General features: G+C 37.5%; 1 protein-coding gene across 6 annotated transcripts in view; it reads right to left on the minus strand.

The window, feature by feature from the left end:
- The window catches only part of CHD2 (chromodomain helicase DNA binding protein 2), a 147,291-nt gene that overhangs the window by 103,547 nt on the left and 15,752 nt on the right, over window positions 1-27,992 (minus strand). For 2 of the 6 annotated variants that reach the window (XM_036878630.2, XM_057494700.1), the window contains exons 6-9: window positions 27,521-27,653; window positions 8,183-8,414; window positions 3,816-3,902; window positions 2,030-2,091 (exon numbers count right to left, since the gene is read on the minus strand). In XM_036878630.2, coding sequence (XP_036734525.1) covers window positions 2,030-2,091; window positions 3,816-3,902; window positions 8,183-8,414; window positions 27,521-27,582 — 443 coding nt within the window. In that variant the 5' untranslated portion in view covers window positions 27,583-27,653. Of the gene's footprint in view, window positions 1-2,029; window positions 2,092-3,815; window positions 3,903-8,182; window positions 8,415-23,812; window positions 27,988-27,992 lie in introns of those variants that run through there. The other 4 variants (XM_036878629.2, XM_057494701.1, XM_036878632.2 and 1 more) reach the window with 4 other exon arrangements.

The following is a 27,992-nucleotide window of genomic DNA, read 5'->3' on the forward strand; positions in this document are numbered from 1 at the left end:
CTGTGCTGGGCTTATGAAAGAGAATATCCTAATAGTATTTAGGAGTAAATGGCCATGATGTATGAACCTTAGTATTAAATAGTTCAGAAAAAATATGTGTGTGCATATATAAATATATAAAAAGCACCCACAATGATAAAGGAAATGGGGCAAAATGGTAAACAATGCTGAATCTGGAAAGACCCCACAGGCATTCTTTGTACTACTTTCATTCTTACAACTTCTCTAAAAGTTTGAAATCAGTTAAAAAATGTAAGTTAAAAAAATAGCTCCTTTTAAACACCTCTGAAATCTGTGGTACAATCTACAATTTCAGAAAAGCATTTCCCTGTACTAATATTTCAAAATTTCCACTCCCTTTGAGAGCTCTCTCAATTCCGAAATTCATGTGCACAGGCACCAGGTTATTACACTTGCTCAGATCAGAGGGCTCCCTTTATAGTGCTATGCCTTGCAACTTGAGTCATAGCAGCTGTAGGCTTTCCCCTAATTAATCTTACTAATTAAATTGACTCAGGAGAAGAGTTCCTCATAGGCCCCCATACTAACCATCTGCCCAGAGGATAGCAGGAAGTGAAGCTAGCCCAGTGCCCAAACAAGCATTAGGGACTACCTTAGCTCCTGGTAAGTTCCTAGGAAGAGCCCTGGGGTAGGGAAGCGGCATTACAGAAGACAACACACACACCAGCCTTCAAGAACTAACAAGTTCTACTCAGGGGAATGAAGGTCCAGGTAGGCCTCTGAGCATGGCCAACTTTGGAGAGCTCTTAGGATCAACAGGAAAGGGAAAATGAGTATAGGAATCAATCAACAAAGGATTAAGTGTGATACAGTACAGAGTGGCTGAACAAATGCAGGCTTCTACACACCCACATGAGGCCACTAAAATGGGAAGTTCAGGTTTCCAAACATGGCCTCATTTAGATTCCAGTCAAGAAGCCAGATGATGGGGGAAAGAATGCATGCCTGGACTTCCGAAAACCCCAAAAGGTGATTAAGACTGGTAAGCTGAGAAAAGTCTCCCAAGAAGACCAAGGAACTGAAGCAGAAGAAAAGTCTTCTGAGATGCCAAGAAGTGCAAACTTGCCTACAGTTATTATTGCTCCAACTCCAACTAAATATTTAAAAAACAAGTGAATTATATATTTGCTACAGGCAGGGCATTATTAAATATTTGATTAAGCTTAGTTTCCAAAAACTGTTAGTTTGGCAGAATAAGTTAATACTCTATTTTGGAGATGAAGAAATGGGTTTAAAAACTCAAATTACTGTGACTTAGTCCAAATACTCATTAAAGAATACTAATATTTGAGAATAGAATATATAATTTGGGCTCTTACTGGGGGTCATGAAAAATTATTTACCATGAGAATGCTGTGAATCTGTGTGCACAGTTTTGAATCATCTACCTTTTCTGAGAAGACAGGCTACAGAATTCAGATTGTCAAAGGAATCTACACCCCACCAAAAAAGAATTTTTTGTTTTTAAAAAAAAATCAAAATTTTAACCATAATTACAATGTTTAAAATCATGAATATATAATCTCTTTTACAAAGGAATTTCACATTAAGCCCAAGAATTAATTTCCTGGCTTGTGAATTGCAATAATAATAAATTTTATGGAAATGATAAAGTGAAATTTCATATTAAAATATATGCCAAACCAATATACTCTTGCCATGCCATCACAAAAAAACAAATAAAAAAATAGGAAATATAAATTTGTTCCTTGCAAACTAGAATGCCAAATACCTATCTCTATATTTGGTATGTGTGTACATTTAACTGGGCTAACTGGGCTCACCTGATATAAGCTAGGATTTGCCCCAAGAAGTAGCCCAAGCACATGTGGAACACTCACATGTGTAAGACGGAGAATCCTGGGCTTCAGCTGTCAGTGACCCAAGATAATTAGACCAAAGCCGGCTATGGGGCCTGGGGTAGACTACGGCATAATGAAGGCAGTTCCAGAAATGCTGACACGTTCCAAACTACTAGAATAAGTCATTTCCCCCATGAAAGACTTACTGTTTTTTCAGCTGCCTCTGGCCTCTTCTTTTTGGACTCCCACTCTCAGACCCGCTACTTGCCTTCAGTGTATGAGGGGGGAAAAATGATTACAGACTTTAATTCACAGTTCTTAGGGACACTACCCCTTGGTTCAACAATCTACTCAATGTAACATTATTCAATTGAGCTTTTAGACAGAAAGAAACCTAAGCATTTGTTCCTCACTAAACATTTGTTGGTGCTCACTCTTCTTTTGCTTTGAAAACATATTTGTTCATTATTACTATATGTTATTATTGAGTTATCACTAATGTCAGGAAATATTTCTCTCATCTTGACTTCTAGAAGAGTACAATCCAATAAAATTTTGTGATGGAAATGTTCTATATCTGCAATGTCCAACACAGTAGCTGGCAGCCAGAAGTGACTACTGAACCCTGAAATGTGGCTGCTGTGACTAAGGAATGGGACTTTTCATTTTACTTAATTTTAATTAATACAAATTTTAAAAGCCACATGTTTAGTGGTGACCATACTGAACGCTGCAGATCTAGATTATCATATGAAAATGCCACAACAGTTAGTGTGCCATTAAAGGTGGTGACAACTGATCTATTTCATTTCAGACTCATTAAACAGCATGCTTAATCATGAGCCAACAGTGCTCTCTGCTAACAGCACTAAGCCAAAGAAAGTTCGTATCAGACATTTGAGAACAGCTCTTTTCCACAAAATGGCAAACTAGTCCTATTGCTGTTAATCAGTCTTGTGCCCTATGGAGTACATAACGAAAAGCGGAAGACTTATACAACTATGTGATTGGTTCTAACAAACATGGCTCAGTAAATAAACTGATCCTAGATACACGGAAAAAGAACGCTAAGGTAACCAGCTCAGAGATCACTCAAAACACATGAATGCAATGTGGATGTTACAGTTAAGATTTTAAAACTACATTTACTAAAACTCCACCCCCAATTCAGTAACCTTTGGCTATTAATATTCAATTTTTGTCAGAAGGATGTTCTATAGTTAAGAACAGCAAAGTCCTCCTATGAATGCAGAAAGGGGTCATTTCACGGAGAGACAAAAACTTATCTATTCCGAATATAGTCAATAATCCTAATCTAGAGGTAAGAATCCACAGAAATATCACACAATATGAGAAAAGTGGGAAATGTCTGGTTCTATAGAAACAACAGACCCTGGTAGATGACACAAATTTTAAAAAGTCCAATCTATTGAATCTTACAATGAGACCAGAGAGTAAATATGTGTGATACATTTTATACTGCACACTAAAAAATGAGGTAGGAAACCACATTTAAAGAAATTAGGTAAATTAAAATATATCACATAAGTTAAACAAACTTCCCTTTCTCAGAAATAAATCTGAAACTACTTCCAATGTTGTATTTGTTTACCAAGCAAGTTACTCATTTAATAAAATCCGGGACATTTAGAAACTAGATATTTTAAAAGTAAACTTTTTGCTATAATCATCTTCACTGAGAAACATAAAAGAAAAATTAGAAAACAGAAATATGAGCCCAGTTCTGTTTCATACTATATTACCCCACTAAAAAACACTCAATATTAAATGATCTTTCTGGTAGGTTTCTTTTTTTAAAACCACATATTGCTCTTCTTGCCATACTAGGTTAGAAAGCTCAGATTAGAGTCACTTAACTCCCATGCCTGAAGTTCAGTCTTGTTAAAGGTAGTAACATGCTAGAGACCAAAAGGATGAGGTAAGATAAAAAGGAGTTTAAATGTATCCCCTTAAAGCATGTTATTTTCTTACCTCCTCCTTAATATTAAATCGTGATGGCTCCTGTCTGCTTCGGTTTGACCGTCTAACCCCATAAACATCAGGATATTCTTCCCACATCTGTAAAATTAATAGACCATGCATGAATCTTTCTTTTGTGACCCCCATTTACTATTTTCATTACTGAAATATGTATTTCAATTAGAGAAAATTCAAGTATCAAAAGGCTTGTCTTATTAATTTTATTTATGAGACAATGAAGTACCATCTTTAAAAAGAGTAAGGCATTTTATTCTAGAACACATTAAAGTTTAATAATGTCTCCTCATTACTAAATGGCTATTCAACTACACTGCTTACTCATTACCAAAATATAAACATACAGTTAAACAGTAAGCCAAGGGAAGAGAACAACTGCTTCCACTAAAGACAAAGTATTTGCTGATGAATTTTAAGTCCCTGAAGCTCTCAGTTTCAGCTTTGACTACACACTGACCTATCTTATCTGGAAACAAAAAAACAAGCAGAGCCCCACCAAGTCTAATAAAATAAGAATCAGAGCATTTGTGTATTTCCTTAAATTCCTCAGGATGTGTAACATGCCAGATAACACAAATTAGGTACTTCTAAAATTTAGCTAGAAGTCCTCAGAAAGAGAACCACTGCCCCCCCTTCACTAGCACACCTAATTTTATCCTCTACCAAAAATTAGCCCTTTGCCTTGAACACCTGATTTCTCCTAACAATCCTCACTAATGATCAAAAAAATTAAGTTTAGAGGAATTAGTTGAGGGGAAAATGTTTTTTCACAATATGTTAATACCTTCTTATTAAGAGACTCAAACCATCACATCTATAGAAAAAGTGTAAAAGGCCCTGCCTTTTTCAACCTCTAACCATTAGAGCCTAAGCCCCAATCTCACAGTCCTTCCCACATATAACTACCGCTAAGCATACTGTGTTCTTTTAGTGAAATTAATCACATATAGGCAAAATGAATTTGAACAGATTGTGCAACAGGGAAATGACAATCAACAGGAGTAAAACATGAAGAAGAGATGCTTGAAAGCCAAGATAAGAAATGTGGGTGTGTCATCAAAACACAAGTGACAGCTAATGTCATGAAAAAATTTGGAAAGTGAGGCAAGAGAAGCCACTGACTAAGGCTCATGAAATGTGTGGAAAACAGACCCCAAGAAAGACAAACTTGATGAAAGATGACCCAGAAAAACATGTCACTAAACCAAGAAAGGACATTATCAATAGTGCCTATAAAAAAAAAAAAGCCGGGGCCTCTTGTCCCCTCCTGGCGTGAGCCAGGAGCTCTATTCTCTCACTTTATTTCTAAATAAAAGCCTGTACCTTGCTCCCCTACCTTGACTGTTTGTGAAGCTCATTCTTCGGCTTCGTGAACAAGAACCCCGGCATCATCTTTGGGTGCTCGTCCGGGATAACTTGGGAGGTGAGTATCGGCATCCGAGCCTGCCTTTTCCCTCACTGTCCTCATAGAAGGAAGCCGTCTGTGGCACACAGCATCGGGTGCTCGTCAGCCACTTAATGGGACTAGCCCGGCTGCCGACCTCAAAGTCTCAAGTGACAGGTTCCCCTGCGTCTCCCTCAGTGGATCCCACGTCTCCCTTGGGAGCCGGGAAAGTCTCCTGAGTGGAGGCCAGGATTCCTCCTTGGATGCGAGGGGCTGAGGAAGGCCGCGGGCACCTGCGAGAGTCTAGGCTGAGGCCAAACTTCAGCAGCTTCTCAAAGGCCCGTGTGTCTGGAATCAGGCCCCAACAGCCTGACTGGGTATCCAGGAGTGTCTCTCTGTCTCTATCTCTGTCTCTGTCTCTGACTTCCAACCTGCTTCTTCAGGCCACCCTGGCCTCTGGGTGAGGCAGGGGGTGTTCCTAACTCTCTCCTAACATCATCAACGTCACAGAACCCGATGCTCACCACTGCAAGGTAGGAGATCTATGCTTCACTCTTATTCCTGACTAAATGCTGCACTCTATCTCATAAAATAAAAATCCTCAACTGCTTATAAAACCCCCTAGACAACACACCACTACGGGCTCTCTTGTCCCCTCTTGGCGTGAGCCAGGAGCTCTTCTCTCTCACTTTATTTCTAAATAAAAGCCTATACCTTGCTCTCCTAAAATAAAAAAGCCCAGTAAGCTGAAGAAAAACAGGCCTACAAAGAAAACAAGCAAGGTGCTCCAAGAATCACCATTTTCATACCAGAATCAAATGTAATCTAGCATCCTCAGTTTATGAAGGTGAAAAATCCAGTGTCCTTAAAATAATCTCAGATTCAGAAGGTAAATCCAACTAGGAGGAGTTAGGAATAACCAAGTGGTATGAAGTCTAGGAAACAGAGGCTGCAAAGGCGGAACACTCAACAAATTGGGCCAAGAAAGGAAGGAGACAGAGCATTACTGTCTGCCACCCCCACCCCTTCACAGACCCCTGCTAAAACTATGAGATTACTTCATATGAAATCTTTACTCAATGGGATGGCTAAATTATTTAAACATCACTCCATCAATTAGTTCTATCATCTTAAAATACTAGGCATTTAGGCTCATGTTGCGACATCATTACAGTACACACTATAATATGTACATCCTACTATCACCTTGGGTTCATATTTGTCCTTTTGAGGTCTAATGATACCTAACTCAACTCTTCAATGAAAAGCTACCATGCAAAACAGACATGCATACAGAAAACAAAGAGCCTTCTTCAGAAGGTCTCACTTTAGAATAATAATCACTAAAGTCACAGTCTAATTTTAACCAGCTGGTACACCTGTCTGTTAACTTTATTGATTTTGGGAAGAAATCACCTCAGCTTTAACAGTATATTTTAACATTTCTTCCTGAAGCTGTACTTCTACCGTGAAATTCAGTCTTTAATGATTTCCCTTCTTTCTAAAGTTACCCTTTATCTTTTTAAATTAAATATATACAGTAAGGTCTTACAATTAACACTTGTGAATCCCAGTCAACACGATTTAGTAAAGTTTTAAACACTCTATGCAGGTGATGGTTTCTGTGGTTTCCTTTAATCTCTACAAGTAATCTCCACCATACAGAAGAAAGTTACTTCCAGATTTATTTTTGTCCATTATTACTTCATTCAAAAATGTGTTGTGGTCTTCTGGAAGGGACACCTGGTCTAGATGCACAGAAACCAGGTTCAGACATTAGGCTCTGCAGATGGAGGAGCAAAGCCACCTGCTATTAGCCTGGATGGTAATTTTCTGAGTTTAACAACATTCACAGCATCATCTCTAAGGGGTACTTCTATGTGCAGGGTCTTTTTGAAGTAAGTTACCACTTGAACTGTCTCTTGTGAAGGTCCACCCACACAATGAGCAGGCAACAAGGCATAAACACCATCAAAGTGTCTGAAGATCACTTCTCCAGTGACGAGCTAATGAGCAAGGACAATGTTCACCTTCCTGTCCCTCACACACCATCAGCATTCCCCAACATCCCATCAGCTCCTAAGAGTCACTTACCATTCAGCAATGACTGCACTGAGAAGAACTGAAATGACACAGTTAATCCCAATTCTGCCTCAAGAGTTAAAAGCAGTTTAATTTTTTGATTTCAGGTTTATTGAAGCTATTCTGTAGAACCTGCAGGTAATTTGAAATTGTTCCTACTACTACGAAATGAGTACACATATGTAGATTTGTATCTTAGAAGAATAAAAACTGATCTAGCATAAAGTTTTAAATGTCACCAAGACACTGTATTTTTTTAATTTCCAAAAGGACATCTTTTTGTATTTTCAGTGACTTTTAGAAGATCAGCTGTACTCCTTTAATTAGACCATGTCGTTAATTCTTCCTTAAAAGGAATGCATCTCAAAGTTTGGGCTCCAATGAGGAAATGCTACGCAACTCAATTTGCCTTTTTGCATTCCTTGCTGGAAGACTCCTCTCTGTTAAGCAAAGAAATACCAACATTGCCTAGGTACAAGTAATTTTTTTCTATGAGAAGTTATTTCTCTTTCTTAGATTGTGATTATCCATCACTTAGCTTTACAACTGCATTCTAGTCATCCACAGGTGATTCTCTCAGGGATTATTCAGTATTGTACAAAAGAAAATTTTTAACCACCCTTTTAAAGTGTTAAAAACCAAAATTATAAAGATGTCTTTTTGTCCTATAATTTGATAGTTCATGCAATTATTTTCTTTAGAGTCCTGTGTCTACTGTATCAACTAGTACAGCAGAAAGCAGTCCCATTTATATCCATAGACAGTACAAAACTAGAAAAGGTGACTGTAGTTCCCATTCTCAAGATACAATAATGAGTTTTCCCTGGGAAATAAAGGTGGATTGCTAGGTGGTCCTAGCTAACAGCACATTTGTACTATATAGCAAAGTAGATACCTTCTTCACATCAGCTATCCGTTCCTTCTTAGAGGCTGGTTTTTCTTTGGCTTCTGGAAGGACTGGCTGGGATTTGGAACCTGCTGATTCACTTTCAGATTCAGACTGACTCTCCGAAGATTCAGAACTGCTATTTGACTCGCTGCCATGTCCACTTCCTGGATCACTGCCCTGTTCACTCTCCGACTGGCTGCCTGAGTCTGAACCCGAAGCTTCTTCAGATGCTGAACGACTTAATTTTAAAAAAAAGAAAAGTGAAAAGATTTAAGACCTGCCACATAAATAAATCTATTTAAAAGTAAATCCTAGTGGTAAAATGAGAATGGAAGATCAAAATTTTCAATTCTTATTTTATCTTATTTCAATTTTATATTCTTGTATTTCAAATGACATCATTATCATTCTCAACATCCCTAATAGCTACCATTTCCTGAGTGTGAATGATGCCAGTAACTTGCTACTTTATATAGATTAGCCCTTTTACAAAAAAACACAGGAGGAGGGTATTATTTTCTCCTTCATTCAAATGAGATAAACTGAAGCTCAAAAGTAGTTAACTAACTCTCCCAAGATGACACAGGTAGGATTTTAAACCAACCAGGCGATATGAGTCTAGATACAGTTAAGTTCTCATTTGTTCAGTATCAATCCCTCTCTCAAGACAAAAACAAAAACATAACAAAACAAACAAAACAAACACAGAACAAAACAAAACCAAGGCAGAGTTACCCATAGAGTAAGAACAAGCTGGCTGCAATTATCCAGTCACAGGTTCTCAACAACAGGTACAAATTAGACATCTGGGAGCTAATATAAAAGCATATACACATTCACCCAAACCAGAGGTCCTGCCTTAGAATCTCATGCAGTGAGTCCCAAACCCGGTAGACTTAGCAGAAAAAAGTAAACAAAAAGTACATTCTGATTCCAATATTAATGCCAATAATAAAGACTGTTATTCCACATATCCCTGGTCCCTTCCTCATTCCAAACACCCTTCAGAGAAGAGCAACCCAAGTAGGTAGACACAGCAGGAACCACAAAACAGAAACAACAGGCAGCTACAGGAAGCTAATCCACCCTGGGAGCCCAGGGCAATACACCCACCCATATTCAAATAGTGAAAAAGCAATTCTGGAGCATGCTGCTTAAGAGAGAAGATATCTTATCTTAAAGAGAAAAAACCTAAACTTGATGGACTCTACAGAAAGAGGTAGACAGCTCATTCTTCTGCTTAAAAACTACCTTTCGTTTAGGAGAGAGATCAGAGGAGGGTAGGCTAGTAGCAGCCCAACACCTAGAGTAACATTAACTGACAGGTCCTTGAGCTTATTAGCAACCAAGGGGTTAAGACACAGGCATGAATGAAGCAGAGGGTAAAGGAAGGCTTGGCAGTTACCACCACTGTATCTTCCAAACTAGAAATGAGGTTCTATCACTTGACAAACATGTCCACAGAATGAACGGGGCGGTAGGGACCAAAAAATTTCCATGTGATCCATAACATATAACAGGGGCCTTTCGGTTAAGATGAGGAAGCCATCACTAAGAATGAGTGGGGGGAGCGGGAAAAACCATTAATTGCCTTATCATCTAGTAAGTACCCAGCCATTACTCTAAATGCTTTATTTGTATTATTTTGCTTATTCCCCAGAACAACCCTATTAGACATGATTACCCCACAGTAAAGATGAAAAAACTTGAGTTTTAAGTTACTTGGTCAGTGACAAATCCCCCAGAAATGGGAGGGAGGAGGGGGATTTCACCCCAACTCTGGCTCTAAAGCTCATACTCTGTTTTACCACAGGGATTTAAAACCTTAAAAGACACAAAAGACAATTCATATTCCTGTTATACAATGTCCAATACCAGTCAGGCATCCCTGTAACAGGTGACTCTACAGCTCCATGGCCTCATTAAACTCCTTGGCTCTTTGCACAGTAAAAGCAGACAGGTCCAGCAGACTAAGGCATCTTCAATCACTTATTCTTTACCTGTGACCAATCAGAAGGTCACTGGGCAAATAAAAGAAAGAGAAAGGCTGGACAGAATGGTTAAAAATGTGCAGGCTCTGTCATCCATGGCTTGAGTCTCATTCCTGAATCATCTCAGAGCTGGGCCATCTTTTCACTGGTGCCATCCTCTGTGACATTATCTGTAGGGTGATGACAGCTATGAAAGCGGCACTCTATAAACGCCAGGGCCTCAGCCAAACAGTAGAAATTTTAGAATCTCACATCCAAGTTCAGATTCTCCTTCTAACACAAAGTTCATCTCATTAGTGGTGAATGGGTACCACACAATCCATGGCACTAGTTGGAATTTTTTAGTTTTGAGCAATTAAGGCAGCTCCAGGATTTCCTTGTAAGTAAAGGTTTTAGAAAGGGCAGTCAGGGAAGGGCAGATTTAAGTCAGATGTAAGTAAGATGTATGTAAGGACTTTAGAATGGGCAGATATACCTGGAAGCTACATGTACATAGCCAAAGCAGCTCGGTGCTTGGAGAGGCGTGAAAGATTAGGGAGCTAGTGCTAGCCGCCCCCACCCAACCACTCTGGGCCTGGTCATTGGGAACATCCAATCTCACAATGCCCTGTGAAACCTGGCCTCCGACAGTTTCTTAAGACTCAGCACTTAACCATTCCACCACCCCTCAGCCCGGTTGTTCCAGCCATACTGAACCACTTGTAGAACACAAGAGTAAGCCCTAGTATTTATTGCTCACTTCCAACTTCTGCTTTTGCATCAAGCTAAATACCTCTCTAACTCTTGAAGCCTCAGGTATTACCTTCTTGGGTACAAGCTCAGTGCCTACTAGGTACTTCACATACTCTCCAAGCACAAGCTTAGTGCCTATTAGGTACTTCATATACTACGTCATGGTTGCTGCCGAAACAGTTTTTGCCTGTGGGAACTGAAAACAAGCAGTCTCATTTCAGTCTGAGCTTCAACCAGCAACCTCGCTCTACTGGCTCTCCTCACTTTCAGGGATGACACACATCCTGGCCTAGAACACTGACTCCAAAGCCCCAGCTGTTAACATGTACACTCCTTGCCTTCCCATTTGTCCCATCCTATATAAGCAATTGGTCACTTGTCAGCCTTCCTAATAGACTTGAGACTTGAGCTGTCTTCTTCGATGTTCCTGTGCCTGGTATGCTAGAGAGGGGACTTCCTGACTTTGCTAGAATATGCAATCTTTTTGAAATGAAATTTAGTTCAACTACGAGAACACTTAACTCCAAACAAGAGATTAAGGCTGAAACCCTGTTTTGGCAATCACCAATAACTAAAACTGTCACAGCACCACCATATGATCCATGTATTGCATGAAATATAAAACATTCTAACAAGATGAAAATCTTCAACTAACAAGTTAAAGCACGAGAGAGCCACAAACAGCAGCATTAGTTTGATGATGATAACTAGGATCAATTCTGTTACCCAGAAGTCCTTTTAGCGTTCTGTGCTGAAAACAGTAAGCCTCACAGATGTAATGGAAAAGTCTAACGTCAACACCCACATCAGGATATGTGCGTATGTATGAATCTCACTCCCTGAGCTGCCTCACAGTATGAACACATTACATTTTATTTAACCAGTCCCCTATTAATGAAGCATTTAGATTATTTTTAAGTTGTTCTCGTAACCAGTAAGCTACAGATATGCTTGATATACCTCCATATTTCTATATTTCTGAATAGAATATTTGGATTTTCAAATTGTTCACAGTAACCAATACAACTATAAATATCCTTGCATGTGCTTTCTCTGGCAGCTCTGTATTTGTGTTTGTGTAGAATTAACCTCTGGAAATCAATGCATACAATAACTTCAAGGTTAAAAATAGAGCCATGTTTCTGTCAGCTTGTATCTATGTGCACAAATACATTTTAATCACCAAATTGCCAACAACGGCTTACTCTTTTGGGTAGGTTTATTTGAAGTACACTAGTGGAGTCCACCAACTACTTCTGTAATATCAAGAAAAAAAAAATTACTAACTATGAAAAACAAACCCAAGAAAAGATAACACCAAATTCACAATTTCATTTACCTCTGGGTGTTGAGGGAGGCAGATGTGATCAGAGAATGATATTAGTGACATTTTATGGCTGAAGCTGAGTGGTGAGACCGTATTGTTCATTATGGAAGTATTAGTGTCTCTAATGTTTAATACGGCTCATAATAGATCCAAGGCAAGGGATGTAAGTGCCCCAATCTTAAACAAAATGAGCTAAAGATTTGAATGAGAGTAAGACTAAGTATTTTTAAATTATTTTTCAAGCCAGCAAGTCAGATTAATAGAATAAAAATATTTGGGGGGGAAGGGTTCTTTAAAAAAAAAAAGCCTTCCTATAGGTGACATCATATTCAGTAGTAGAAAGTTGAAAGCTTTTCCTCTAAGATCAGAAACGAGAGTGCGGCTCTTACCACTCCTACTCAACATAATCCTAGAAGCTCTAGCTAGAAAAATCAACCAAGAAAATGAAATAAAAGGCATCAGAATCGAATTGGAAAAGAAGTAAAACTGTCTGCACTTGCAGATGCATGATTTTACATATAGAAAACCCAAAGACTCATTAAAAAAAAGAAAATAGACCTTATGAATGAATTCAGTAAAGTTGCAGTATACAAAAATTAAATTAAAAGGATGAATTTCCTGATATTTTTAAAAAATCAATCCCATTTACAACAGTATCAAAAACAATATATTTAAGAATAAATTTAACTAAGGAGGTGAGAGATCTTCACTGTCAAACTACAAAACATTGATGAAAGAAATCAAAGAAGACACAAACAAATGGAAAGGCATCCAGATTCATGAATTGGAACAATATTGGTTTAAATTTAAGTACAACCAAAAGCCACCTATAGATTAAACACCATCCCTATCAAGATGTCAAAGGCATTTTTCACAGAAGTAGAAAAATCACTCCCAAAATTTACAGGGAACCACAAAAGACCCCAAATAGCCAAAAAAAATCCTTAGAAAAAAGTAACAAATCAGGAGGCATCACACTTCCTGATTTCAAGCTATAACAAAGCTAGTCATCAAAACAGTAGGGTACTCACATAAAAACAGAAACCAATGGAACAGAATCAAGAGCCCTGAACTAAATCCAAGCATACACAGTCAACAAGGGAGTCAAGAACACTCAATGGAGAAAGGACAGTCTCTTCAATAAATGGCACTGGGATAAACTGGATATTCAGATGCAAAAGAATGAAACTGGGCCCATATCTAAAACCGCTTACAAAAAAAAGACCTCAAATGTAAGATTGAAATGAAACTCCTAGAAGATAACAGGAAAATGAAGCTCCTTGACATGGGTCTTGGTAATAATTTGGGTAAGAAACCCAAAATACAAGCAACAAATTAAAAAATAAGTAAGTAGGGACTGCATCAAACTAAAAAGCTTTTGCACAGTAAAAGAAACAAGCAACAAAATGAATGGACAACCTACAGAACGGGAAAAAATATTTTCAAACTATATATCTGATAAGGGATTAATAGCCAAATTTATAAATAACTCACAACTAAATAGCAAAAAAAAATTTTTAAGGGCCACAGACCTGAAAAGATGCTCACCATCACTAGTCATTAGGGAAATGCAAATTAAAACCACAATGAGATATCACCTCATACCTGTCAGAATAGCCATCATGAAAAAGACAAGAGATAACAAATGCCGGCATGTATGTGGAGAAAAGGGAACCTTTGTGCGCTGTTGAGGGGATTGCAAAGTGGTACAGCCACTATGGAAAACAGTGTGGAGGATCCTCAAAAGTTAAAAATAGAAACACCATATGATCTAGAAATTCTACTTCAGAGAATATATCCAGAAGAAAAATACTAAATCAAAAAGACACTGACACTCCCATGTTCATAGCAGCCTTACTTACAACAGACAAGACATGAAAATTACCTATGTGTCCATTGGTAGATGAGCGGCTAAAAAAGTCATGATATATAATGGAATATCATTCAGCCATAAAAATGAGGAAACCCAACCATTTGTGACAACATGGATGGCCCCTGAATAATAATGCTAAGTAGAGTAAATCAGACAGACAAATACTGCATAACCTCACTTACATGTGGAATGTAAGGGGAAAAAAGCAAAGACAAAAAAGTAAAAAAACCCATATAAAGAGATCAGACATGGTTACTAGCTGCACAGGGTAGAGGAATTGGAGGAAGGTGGTCAAAAGGTACAAACTTACAATTATAAGATACATGAGTATTAGGGATGTAATGTACACCTTGATTATTACACCTAATACTGATGTATGACATATAGGAAAGTTACCTAGAGCAAACCCTTAGGGTTCCAGCATAAGGAGAAAAATTTTCCTATTAATAGTATCTGTAGGAGACATGCTTGCTGAACTTAACTGTGGTAATCATTTCACAATATATATAAATCAAACTATGCTGTATATCTTAAACTTAAACAGTGATGTATGTCACTTATTTATCAATAAAACTTGGGGAAAAACTAAATACAATACTTCCATTAGCAAGAAAAAAAAAGTCTTAATAAAGCTATCACTCAATTACTTCACACACTTTCCCTAGTCCTTTATGTTGAAATGTTAAGAGGAATATTTCTTTTAACTATAAATACCTCCACATGTAAGGGGAACCAACCATCTAATTATTCCCTCAAAGAATAGGGTATTTTCTGAAATATATGCAGATTTGCTATTAATGCTTAATTATAATACTAAATATTATCAATACTTAAGATTGTAGCTTGCAATGCTGATTTAAAGTAGATGTGAAAACTCCACAAGACTGACAAAGGGTCAAACTGAGTTAGTGGGTGAGGAGTTCTTTAAGCTTTCACCTAAGAAATAAAGCAATAAAAGGACCTTATTTCCAGTGGCATTAATAGTTTAAAAGGCAATTAAAAATGGAATTTCCTGGAGTGATTATCTACCATGCACAGCAATCTTCATGAAAAATAAGTTTATCTAAAAACTACTCAAAAATCTAAGTTTCAAACAAGTTTTATAATTTTTGATTGAACCAATGACTAGAAGGGAAATACAAATGCAAAAATATATGAAAGGGATTCAAGTCAAACTAGGATTTTAGATTCCAACAGAAAATAGATGCTAATGGAAAAAAAAAGTCTAAACACTTCATTTGTGGATAAAAAAGATTTAGAATCTCTTCAAAATCCTTTTTAAGGTGGTAAAAATGAAGTGGTTATTTTTTTCAAGTGGAACCTGAAAGCAAGGATCATGAACAGCTATTGCTGCTCTGAATTCTTAATCGCCATGTCCCAAACGGCCACAAGAGGGCAGCAGAGCAACACTTCCCTTAAAAAAGCAAACTGGGTTCTCTGCCCAAGAGCTGCCATTTCAGCACTTGGGCTGTGTTTTTGTTCTTTTTATTCCATAAACTTACAAAATGGCTGAACTGCTTGGCAGAGCTTTTTTTTTTTTTTTTTTTTTTTTGGTGGTGGTCAAAGCAAAATCTGGTAAAAAAGCAAAGCCTACCCTTGAATTCCATAAAACCTATATCCAGACTAGGCTCTATCAATGAGGGAATAGCTAGTATCCAGTGCACTTACAGGTCAGACATATGCAAAAATTCTCCTCTAAACCATACAACCTTGTAAGACAAATTATCCTCATTTGTATAAGAGGCTTCTGTAAATACACAAAAGCGTGTATACTCCCACAGTAGGAATTATGCAATCCAGACTTTTAACCGCTAAGGGGTATTGCTGTCCCTTGACATAAATACATTCTTTAGTTAGATTATTTAAACCACCCAAGACTGATGAACTCCTTCTCAATAACTTCTATGTCTCTTAAGAGGATGAAAAGGCAAAGATCATTAAATCATGAGTTTCTTATTGATAAAGAATACTAGATACAGTCCATTTAATAAATGGAACTGCATCTTTAAGACTTCCTCCAATGATATGGTTCAAGTCCTTTGATTTTTTGAAGAATAAGCTACATTATAAACAAGGTTGGAAGACAAGTAACAGACTGAGGAAAGAAATTTCAATGTATACACAACAAAGGATTTATACATACAACATATGAAGAATTATACATCAAAGAAAAATCCAGTAGAAAACAACAGGCAAAGGAAGGGGACATGAGATTACAGAACAATATTGAAATGAATAGTAAACTTAAGAAAAGGTAATTAAGCCTCACTGGCGATTTGGGAAGTATATATTGCAAGAATCTTTTACACTCATCTGTTTTGCAGAAAAAAAGGCTAGTAATATTAAATGATGGTGATAAAGTAGGCAAAATAGTACTCATAGACTAGTATTGATAAAGTAATCAGTAGAGATTTTGCAAAGCAACTCTGAATTACCAAAAAACCTGAAAACAGGCACATGGATCACGCAATTCAATCTGTGGCTATATAACCCAGACAAGTTATTAAACTTGTGCAGGAGGCAGGAAGTATAAAAGTGTTCAAGGATGAAAGTTCAAACTGCTCCTAAGATGAAAAAAGGAAATAACCTAAATGTCTGTCTTTGAAAATGTAATAAAACATGAAATGTTCATACTATTCAATTAATGACAACAGTCTAGAGATGAATTAGTTCTAATAAGTATCAACATGACAACTCTTAAGCCATTTTGTCTTAAAACAAAATATACTACATGAACATGTACATTTTTTTAATGTCAGGATTTTATATGCCAAGATGATGAAAGTGACTAGGGAGAAGGGGTAAACAGGATTTTGACCATATCTAACTTGTTTTTAAAACTTCAATCGTATTTTCAGTTTTTTCTGTATTTCTAAGTTTCTCAAAAAAGAGCTGTGGGGTTTTTTTTATTTGTGTGTTCAAATGCAGAACTGATCAATATTCAGAAGCAGACCTTCCTAGGACTCAACAGTTCTTCTGGAAGTTACATAAACACTGGTAATGCTAGGGATCGTGTTTCCAGAAAAGGGCACATGTATAAGAAAAAATACACACAAAAAAGCTGCTTAAAGTCTCAGGGGGCAAAGGCTAAGTCCCATCAATACTTCCCAGATTAAGAAATCCAGTGGTAAAGAGGAAAACAAATCTACCCTTAATAAGCACGTTTCTAAACTCTCAACAAATTCTCAACTCCTGCCAGACTTAAGTCGCCTACTTTTATGGTGCTACTTCTGCTCCTCAGTAACCCATAAATATGTGAGTAGTCCGAAGTAGTTCAGGAAGCATACACACCATGAGGGAAAAGTGAATTACAGCAAGCCTGGGTAACCATTTCACAAATGCCTACCCAAATTCACATTTGGCAATGTACTAAACATTATAAAAAGGATAAAGGGCAAGCTTTCTCGGCAGGTAAAAACATGAAAGATGTTGTAACCCACCAAGAAGTGAAAAGCAGGTGGAAAAAAGCAAGGGAAAGCTCTCCCTATAAGCAATTCACCATCTCAAGTGATGTTTATATCCACTTAGAACCATGAGGACAGATAGACTAGTTTGACCAGTAGTTCCTTTCAGCCCTTTTGAGTTTTGTCTTTCCTTACTAATTATAGGCTATAACCTTTAGATTTTTCTAAGATAGCAACCCCAAGGTTCAAAGGAGATTTAAAATACCTGAATGCTAGGCGACAGAAGAGACAAAGGAGAAGGTGAGAGCTCACAACTTCAGTAACAACCAACATTCACGGTGGCAAGCACTTGGCCAAATGTTTTAGGCCAGTTTCTCAAGCATAGCATTATTGACATTTGGGGCTAGATAATTCTTTGTAGATGGGGGCTGACCTGTATGTTATAGGACATTTAACTGCATCCCTAACCTCTACCCACTAGAAGCCAGTTGTAACCCCCAGTCCCAACCAAAAGTATCTCTACACACTGCCACAAGTCAAATGGGGGGAAGGGGAGGTCCCTAGTTGAATACCATATCTTCAGAAGCATTATTTTATTTAATTCTAACTTCTCTAAGAGACACATACTATACCCTTACTCATACTTTATAAGTTGAACAAGCTCAGGTTCCTGCCAAAGATCCTATAGCTAAAAAGCTGAACGAGGACCCAACCTCCTGTCCCATCAGCCCTTATTTCTCAAACCTGCCTCAGTACAAAAATGAACTGAGGTTGTTGTCCAACACAGAAAAGCCTAGGAATGTGTTTTAACAATCACCCCATGTGGGAATTTAGGGGCTTAAAAACATATAGAAACCTCAATTCAGAGGGAATGAACTTTTTTTACTCAAACAATGGAAAGGGAGCACTGCAAGAATTTGACCTATCCCCCCTGTCCCTCAAAACTACAACTTGCCAGCCATATACTGCTTCTACTTCAATGTCAAATAAACTGTATTGGAACTGAAGACACACTCTAATCATTAAAAATTTTCAACACCCACCACATTCAAGAACTATTTCCCTAAAGGGCACATCTATCCAACAACTGTTCCCAACACGGGTTATTCAACAGACCCACTTGGAATACTTCTAACTTCAATGATCTCCCCTAACCCCATGATTACATAACCCCCTAAAACCCAATCGGGAATGGGGTCTGTTTTTTAAAAATTCTCAAATGATTCTGAAGCAAAGCCCATTTGGGAAGTAAGTTTAGGAACTAAGTTTAGAACAAAACAAATCAGAAGGCCAGTCTTCATAAACTGTTGCCAAAGCCCAAGTGCACGTGTGGCAACGAGAGTCAAATACACAAGGACAAAGTTCCTCCACGCCCTCCCATCCACCCTCAGGCTCCTTCCACTACCTCCATGGGAATCACTTCAGAAGCTGTTTCTTGCCTTGAAATTTTTTACATAAATTGATGGCCTTTTGAACAGCATCATGTTTCTGGCATAAACTGCATCGACAACACATTACAATTTTGTATTTTTGGTTTCTTTAAAATGCAAAGCTTTTTAAGAAAAGCAGAGTACAGAATTATTCTAGACTTTCACTATTTTCCACAGTGCACTAGTTTCCTCTTCCCCATCTAATTTGACAAGAACTTTTGATGAGATGCTTAAGCGAAGCCAAACTACCAAGTGTTTGAAATTCCACCATTTATTCCCCCTTGTGTCTCAGTTTTCTATGGACAAAATAGGGACGATAATCAGACCTACCTCATAAACATTGTGATTCTCAAATAACCCATTACTTAGAACAATTCCAGGCTCACAGTGGGCACTATAAAAGACAGCTATTATTGAGTCTTTCCAAAGCAATCAACTCAGTTTTCACTGAAACATCTCTCACAATCATTTCATCTATTTGTTGGTATTTAATTGAAATGCAAAATTACAAGCAAACCCAGCATAAACAAATTTGAGAAGCACCTACAAATCCTTGTTATGCATACAATTCAATTGAAGGAACAGAATGGCATGGGTATAAAAGAGCTCAGCAGGAAGTGGGACCACCTACCAACCTTCAAAAGAGACCTCTGTGACAGTTAATTTAGGAAGTTAGTTAACCTATAAGGAGGTCACTAGCATTTCTCTTACCCTAACTCTCCCACATTAAATAAAGTATACATTAAAAAACCCTCAAAACAGGTGCCTAGCAGAACTCAATAAAATGTAGTCTACTCTGGTATTTTTCAATAAAATGTTTACCAAATGCTGCTTTCCTTCACGATAAAATCCAAATTGAAACTATTTCCAGCATTACAGGCATTGGTGGACTTAGAAATAAACTCATACAAATGCAATACCCAGAGGCTTATCTATTCTTTTTTTAATGCTGGTTACAACTCACAACCCAACAAAGAGTGACAAACACCACTCAAAATAACTGCTTCACAGCATAGCCCAGGTCCACTGCTATAGCCCTTGTTCAAACAAGCACCTGTATCAACCAGAGAGAAACACTTTTGAATGCAATATAACTTCAAAGTCAATTCTAGAATCCAAATCTTTGGAGGTACCTAAAAAGGATTTAAGTAGAGAAGTTCAGTAAGGAAGAGGCAGCCCTATTAAAGACAGCTAGGACAGGAATTCAGAATTTTTGGCTGAAAAAACTCCATTAGCATATATGTTATAAAGTATGCCACAGCTGTAGTTGGTGTGACATTCAATAGGGAAACTCTTTTCCCTCCATCAAGCATACAGCTCCCCTTTAGTAGCACCCCACCCACCTTTGCTACTAGACCTCTAAATTTAAGCTGCTGTTAAAACTGCCCTAAAAAGGGGATTGAGAAAATCGGCAGGCAATGGAAAGCCCAAGAATTAGAAAAGAATGTAACATCAATAAGTGCTCCATCAGAAGATTTGAAACATATGGAACACATGCAAATTTAAAAACACATGGAGAGCTGTGAAAACCTCAATCCTGGGGGATTGGACTGGACACTGGTATTTTAAGAAGGTCTCCACAGTCTGATAAAAGGGACAAAAGTAGAACTCGACTAACTCATAAACCAAAAGAAAGGGATATGAAGAAAGTGGAGGAAACCAAATCCACACCGATCTTGAGAATATAGTTCTAACAGAATAAATCGGACCCTAGGCATTATGCTACATCAAATATTATGGTGTTACGGTGAAGACTGATTACTATAAAAGCAAGCTGCAGGAATCTGTCACTGGTTGTAAGTATACTGCAGTTACATTTCATTTCTATCAAGATAGCACTGCACCTTGGTTTTCATTATTTACTCTTGTACAGCTTGAGAGGAAATGAGGCAGAGGGTAAATCAGGGCGGTAATTACTAGCTCCAGGAGGAAAAAAGTTATCAGTGATTGCCAGGAGTAGGGCGCTATGACTCACACAAGAAGCTGTTCTACTCCAGAAAAGAATCATATGCTCCCTTCAAAAGGCTGGCTTTCTCACACCAAAAAAAAAAAAGTTCTAGTAAAGGATTAACTGAAAAACACACCCAAGGTTTCAACTAACTAAAAGGGGGGGCTGCCTTCTAAAATAATTTTAACAAACCTAACTGGCCTCTTGTGGGAGGCCAGGACACCAACCACAGCCCTCAGAAACAGCCTCGCTCTTAAGAGGGACTTGCCTTACAAAGTTCAGAAGAGGAGTCAGACAGTAGCATGAAGCATCAGGAATAAAATATTCCTAATAGCTTACATTTACTGAGCACTTCAATGTAACAGGCTCTTTGCTAAACACACTGCAGGCATTATACTTTTTAATCTTTATCCCAATGAAGGTTATCACTATCCCAATTTTTAAAATGAGAAAATTCCAAATAATACAGCAATGAGTTATTTCACTGGCCTAAAATGGGGGGTAAGTAAATTTCTAATACTAAGTAAACACTGCACTGGTGGGTATTATGCTAGCACTGAGGTGACAGTTAATGACAAAAATAACTCATCAGAATTGAATCCTAAGTATAAAATCAGGACTATCCTTAGAATGATGTCTTAGCCAAAGTTCTTCAGCATCATCCTTCCCTTCAAGATCAGAATGATAAATTGCTAAATTGGAATTGTTTCAAAATGTTGCACGAATAGCTCCCATTCACTTAGGTTCTCCATGATTTCACAAGGCAGAGGCTTGTCCCCCACCTCATAAACTGCACTCACACTTTCTATTTTTTTTTTTTTTTAGGAAGAAAGGTCTCTGTCCCCAGACTTGTCCTATCAAACTTCAAACTGATGAGTAGGAGAAAGGTCATAGCAGACATACAAACAATGTGTTCCAACCCTGTGCTGAATTACTGATTATAAAATAAAGCATGTAATAGTCCTGGGCATTTGATGATGGAGTCAACTTTTGTTTTTTCTGGCTTTACACTAGTAACACTAAAGTTCCAAATCAGTAAAAGGCAATTTTGCTGGGAAAAAAAATCTTGAATTCAATGTCCAGTCAGTCTGGAATGCAGGAGGGATTTACACACACACCTGTATCAACATGCATCCAGTGTTGTCAGTCAACATAACTATTTTTATTTGCATACAAAATAACTCTTAGGTGATTTTTAAAAACTTTCTTTGCTAAAGTGACCACCCCCCACCAATTTAAAAAGCCGATAGAGTTCTAAGGTTTTCAGGAAAAAAAGCTGAAAAAATAAAAAAATTTACTAGATGTCACACAGAGCAGTCACTCAGTTCATATCAGAAACTAGTTTACTTTTTTAAGTTTTACAGAGGAAATAACAAAAGTTTGGAAATCTCAGGTGGCTCAGGAGGTACAATTGTCAGAGGTTTGCTGAATATGGGGGTGGGGGCGTAAATTAATGTAAAAATCTGAGTTTCAGATATTGTCAGGTAAAATTCCACTGAACTTCCAGATTCCCCTTCTCAAGTAGTCACAATGAAACTTTTACAACTAAAATCCTTTATCAATAATATATTGTTGCCCACCTTCCTGCACTGACTTAATCTTCACAAAAGATTCTGTTAATTTCTAAAGAACCAAATCCAATTGAAAACTGCAGGTCTTTAAAACACGAATCCAAAGGAGAGGGATCAACAAACACTTCTGCCATTTCATGCCATTCTGAACACAAGAAGAAAACTTACAGAGACTTAATGAACTCACCTAATATTTTTTTAAAAGTTAATAGCTCCCTGCAAGCAGTTCATAAACTGCTGTATCATGATATACATTTTAACTCACATAGTAATGATATCTATTTTAGGCTAAAACATCTTATATCCTGGAACATGACTGCAATCCTACTTAATTCTATCACACTTCTTAGGGGTTCAAGGGCATTCAGCAAGTATTAAAAGTTTTAATACAATCCAACAATTCAATCTCAATACAAGAAAGATCCTTTATTCTTGTTGCTTTACATGCATTTTAGAAGTTCAAAACTTTAATGGTCACAAGGTTCTACAAGGCTGTTAAAATATTTTATGTAATTTATATTTGAGCATATAATTTAAAAATCACTCACAAAATCTTTGATAAGCAAATCTATAAATTTGAAAACCCAGTTTCACCTAAAGTGTCCATAAACTGGAGTATCCAAAGAATTCTTCCTAAAGAAATGAGACTACGCAAACCTACAAAATCATCATAGTGAATTTAACCTTATATAAAGAACCAAAACTATGTAAACCTACAAAATCAATTATTATAGTGTATTTTACCTTTTATAAACTTTGTTGAGAAACTAAATACACCCAGGCAACATCCTACTTTTTGCTCGGGCAGTCCACATCTCTTCTGAAATAACGTATTTTACTCATTAAAAAATTTCTTAACTGTGGCCAAGGACATGACAGCTCACTCCTGTTGCTATTAAAAATACTCCAAAAAAGGTGTAACTTTTTGTCAGGTACATCGGGGAAACACTATTCACTTTTCCTTCGTGCTTAAACTCATTACTTGTGACTTACTCTCAAAGTCATCAGAGGTAAATTGTGATTTTTTTTTCCCGACCAGACCAGAATATCCTTGAAAGGGTTTTTTACCAGGGCATTTTACCAGGTTCACCAGGACTGAATCAAAATTTCCAGAATGGGGACCCTGAGATGTTTTTTGCCAGGTTACTCCACAATCAGCCAAGCTTTGGGAGTCAGTCATTTATCAAGTGCTATTAACACTTAACAGCTGTTTTCTAGAACTTGTTTGCACAGTAATGGGTGCCTGTTATTTTTTTAAGTTATCCCTTATGTTTTATAATTAAGTGAAAATTCCTAAACTGTTTCCTAATTAACCATCACGTTGTTAATCTTAAAAATAAATCATTTTGCACATACTGACCTGAGTTTTTCTCCATCAAGTGCCAACTGAGAAAATGTATGGCACCATGTAAAAATGCACGGGGACAAGCTCAAATTATCTTCCCTTTGTTTATGAGCCATGTACTAATAAACAAGAGCTGTAACACCCGTTAAGTCGTTTCAACTAAAATAAAAGTATCTCCTATGACAGTGAAAAGGTTTTGGTCAGTGTTAACAAAATTAAGCTCAGTAATCTCTTCACACACGAGGGAAAAAAGGAGAAAAGAAACAAGAAAAAAGACCCGCTACGATATGATAAAGGAAACCGAAAAATATACAAAACTGGTAGGTCTCCGATTTCAAGGTTTCCAACCAGTGCCTTTCACTTTCTCCGAAAGTAGAAGCCGCTTCTAAAAGAGGAAAACCTTTTCGAGGGATGGGCAAAGCCGCGCAGCAGGGTACAGCCGGCTCGAGGGAAAGGCGGAGGGCTGCCCGAGCCAAACAGGTCAGGCACAGGCCGCCCACCGGAGAGTCCCCGGCCTCCGCGGCCCTTCCCTCCCGTCGAGAGCCGCCTCGCCGGCGAAACCATCCGGGCTGCGCACGCAGCGCAACGTCACCGCGTTCGCTCCTCCCGGCTGCTAGGCGCCTGACGGGACGGGGCGGGGCCAACCCAAAGGCCTCCACTGTTGACCTGCTGTTACCAGGCGCGCGCACAGCCAATCAGCGCTCGGCGCCGACGCCGGCGCCGGCCGGCCTTTGAACTCGGCACGGCAACTTCCTGCTGTTTGGCGAGTACACAGTGCAATGCAGTATGTCTGTCAGCGCTGCGGCACAAAGGAACAGCCATTTTGTGACTGAGCTGGACCTGCACCAAGATGCCAGGGGCTAACAGAGCTTCTGTCTGCACTACCTACCAAGCTGCCCTTTATTTCAGCACCAAAGAACTAAAAAAAGGAGAAGAGAGTAAAAGGTTTTGGTATTTGAGGTTCCAATTCACTTTATTTTCAGTTTTCTCAAAAATTCCGATTCTGAAGAATTATCAGCATTATAAAATGGCTGCCACTTAAAAATCTGCCTGTTCGTCCACAAGCAACTCCATTCTGCCATTTATCATCATCCCAGGCTTTTAGAGTAACTGCTAAAAGACTGATTAAAACTCAGATTCCGCCCACACCTCAGGTTATAAAAATAAATCTGGTTCAAAGGCAGACGATTCGGAGATAAATTAATAAACTGTTGCAGTTTTTAAGGTATAAACTGCAAACTCAAGATCCTAGAACACACAAGAGCTCTTTGTGTGCGTGCACACAATTACATTCACATTCCCTTCTCTCCTGTTTCCATTCTTTGGTATTATGAAAAGTTACTCCAAGCTGCAGAGTATGTAGGTAAGTGTGTGGTATATACATTTCTATATAGCTCCATCATTAAAATTTTGCTTCAAATACTTACAAACTTTACAGATAGATTTTTTCAGTATTTTTCTAAGTTCTTTTTAATCTTCAAAAACCATGATATACAAAGTATAACATAAGCATTAACGTCACAACAACACAATAACAAATTTACATAGTCGCTCCAACTGTTAAGTACTGCATTATTTCCAAAAGTAAAATACCAGGCTTACCTAACTTGCACTCAAATCCCTCAGACCCTAAAGTAATTCTCAGACCAAAGTTTACTTGACCTGCAAACTCCTCCCTTCCTCTCCTGTGGCTCAGGCTACAAAAGTGGTTTTTGTAGTATTGCCTAAACACCAGAATTTTTGCCATAGAAACCAGATCCTTAATGAGAAATTCCAATGGATGAAGGAACAAAGTACTAGTTTAGTTACCTGGACAGTCTCCTTAATTTTAGCTGACTAAAAATATCACGGCAGTAAAACACTAACATCCTTTAGCTTTACAATTTTAAAAGGGAAGTGATGTCATAATTATGTACATTTATTAAGGTATGCAATTTAGAGTAACTAATTTAAACTCCATCTTCTCTTCATAGAGTCCCTGAAATATTTTGACATTCATCAGGTGTATGAATCAAAATATACTTTGACAAAATGCATTTAATAATTACAGTGCATGTTCCTTGTTACACTGTAACCCCAACTGCCAATAAGCAAATGCAGGACAACTTCCAAGTTGTTTTCTAGGTGCGAGTAAACTATTAAAAAAGAATAGCAACACCGCTTGATGTTTTAAATTAGAAAGCAGACTCTGATCAATGACGTTAACCACAAACCTTGCATAAGTCAAAAGCCACGTGAAACTATGCAAATCATACATACTCAAGGGAGTAACAGTTTTAGATACTGAATCTTTTAATAATTTGTCAAATATACCTGGGGATTCCTATTTTCTTCAAATCACCATTCCTTTTCAGAATAATCAGTGTAGGTCTAGTACAGTTTGCTCTCCTAATCTAACCTAAACAGTTTACATGGGCAAGTCAGTTTAAAGACAGTCCAAACTATGTGACAACTCAATTTGCAAGAAGAATTTAGAACAGTTTTTTTAAAGGCAAGGGTCAAAATATTTTAATGAAACAAAAATTCAACGTTTGTAATAAACCCCGTTCAAAACTTTAAAATTCACTAATAGGGAAATTATATCCTAACAGTAAAAGCAAAATTGGAGGGGTGGGGGGAAATCACATAATCAATCACCACCTTATTAACTGCTTAAGATTTATAACATTGACAATTCACAATACATCAAGAAATGCATTCGTATGTACTTTTAAAAATATACAGATCATACAAAAAAACATCTTAGAAGCTTTATTATTACTTAGTCACTAAAACGTAGTCCAACAGATGTGAAACAAATCATGATTTGAACAAACAGTACATTTGTTAAGCTTCAGAAGATAAAGCATTCCAGGCGACTCTGTCAAAGTAAATCAATAAATTTAAAGCAGCTACAACTAAAATGCAAGAATAAGGTATTACATCTACCAGCCAGGAAGCATTGTCTGAATGTATGTATCAATGCAAAACTTAAAATATTTTAAATGTAAAATATACAATTATAGTCACAGCAACAAACACAAATGTATTGAGAGTATTCCAGGATTTCTCTAGTCACAGATTAGATTTCACAAATACAGAAACTGTAACCATCAAGTAAAGGTTTTGATAAATCTTATCAAAATTTCCTAAAATGTCAAGAGTATCAAAAGAAATGTAGAGTCAAATAAAAATATAAACTGAGAGGCATCAGTCAAAGAGTCCTTTTCCTAATTTCATTTTTAAATGTACATTTTTTCATTCATATAACTTTCTCAAATGTCTATTTACTATAATTTACTACCACAAGGCTCCTCTATGGCCTTCAGTTACAAGTTTGGGTATCCTAGATTCTTCAAAGAAAAAATTTGCCTTGTATGTAAAATGGTGCAATGCAGCAATGGCTAAACCGACAAGGTCATTTTTCTACAGCACAAAAACCTAAAAACTGAAATTTATTGACAGAAAAACTGTAGTTTACAGGAAAGGCTCCCTTGAATAAAGGTACCTTACCTTTTGACTGCTGTTAAGAGGCCTTAAGTCACAACTCAACTTTCATAAATTGCTACCAAAAAATTAGGGTGTGGCATATTAGCAATCTCAAGGTCACGCTTTAAAAAACAAATCCAAATTATTAAAAAACCTAAAATAAGACAGACAGCTACCCTTGCCTGTCAAGGTAAACAATGTAAGCTGAGGTTTCCCCAAAATAAAGAAAAAAGGAAGAAAGTTGATAGCTCATACCTCGATGCATTGCTGTGTAGCGAACTGTCCTCCTCTTGGCTTTTGTCCTTATTTCTCATCATCTTTTAATTCTTAAATATTAAGGGGGAAGGGGAATCTGTGTTTGCTTTGAAGTCCTGTGCCCAGGTATTTACTGTCAAAAGTTGAAAGAAAGGTAAGGTCCCAGCTTCTATCGATGGTTTTTATTATCAGGAACAAAGTCCTGACGATGCAACGATATTGTTTTAAAACAAAAGCGGTAAACACCAAAAAAAAACAAAATATTTCCATTTTTTTCCTTAGGGAAAAAAAGATAAACCGAACAGGAGGAATCATCACTATCAATAAGCAAAGTTTCTCAAAGTAACACACTGGATACAAATAACAATCTCTGTATCTTATTGCGTCATTCAGGAATTTCTCATATCTATAGAAAATAAAGAAAACTTAAACATACACATCTCCAAAATGATCGCTAACGATCATGAACTTA

Source organism: Manis pentadactyla, chromosome 18 (assembly GCF_030020395.1).
Source record: "Manis pentadactyla isolate mManPen7 chromosome 18, mManPen7.hap1, whole genome shotgun sequence".
NCBI classification, from domain to species: domain Eukaryota; kingdom Metazoa; phylum Chordata; class Mammalia; order Pholidota; family Manidae; genus Manis; species Manis pentadactyla.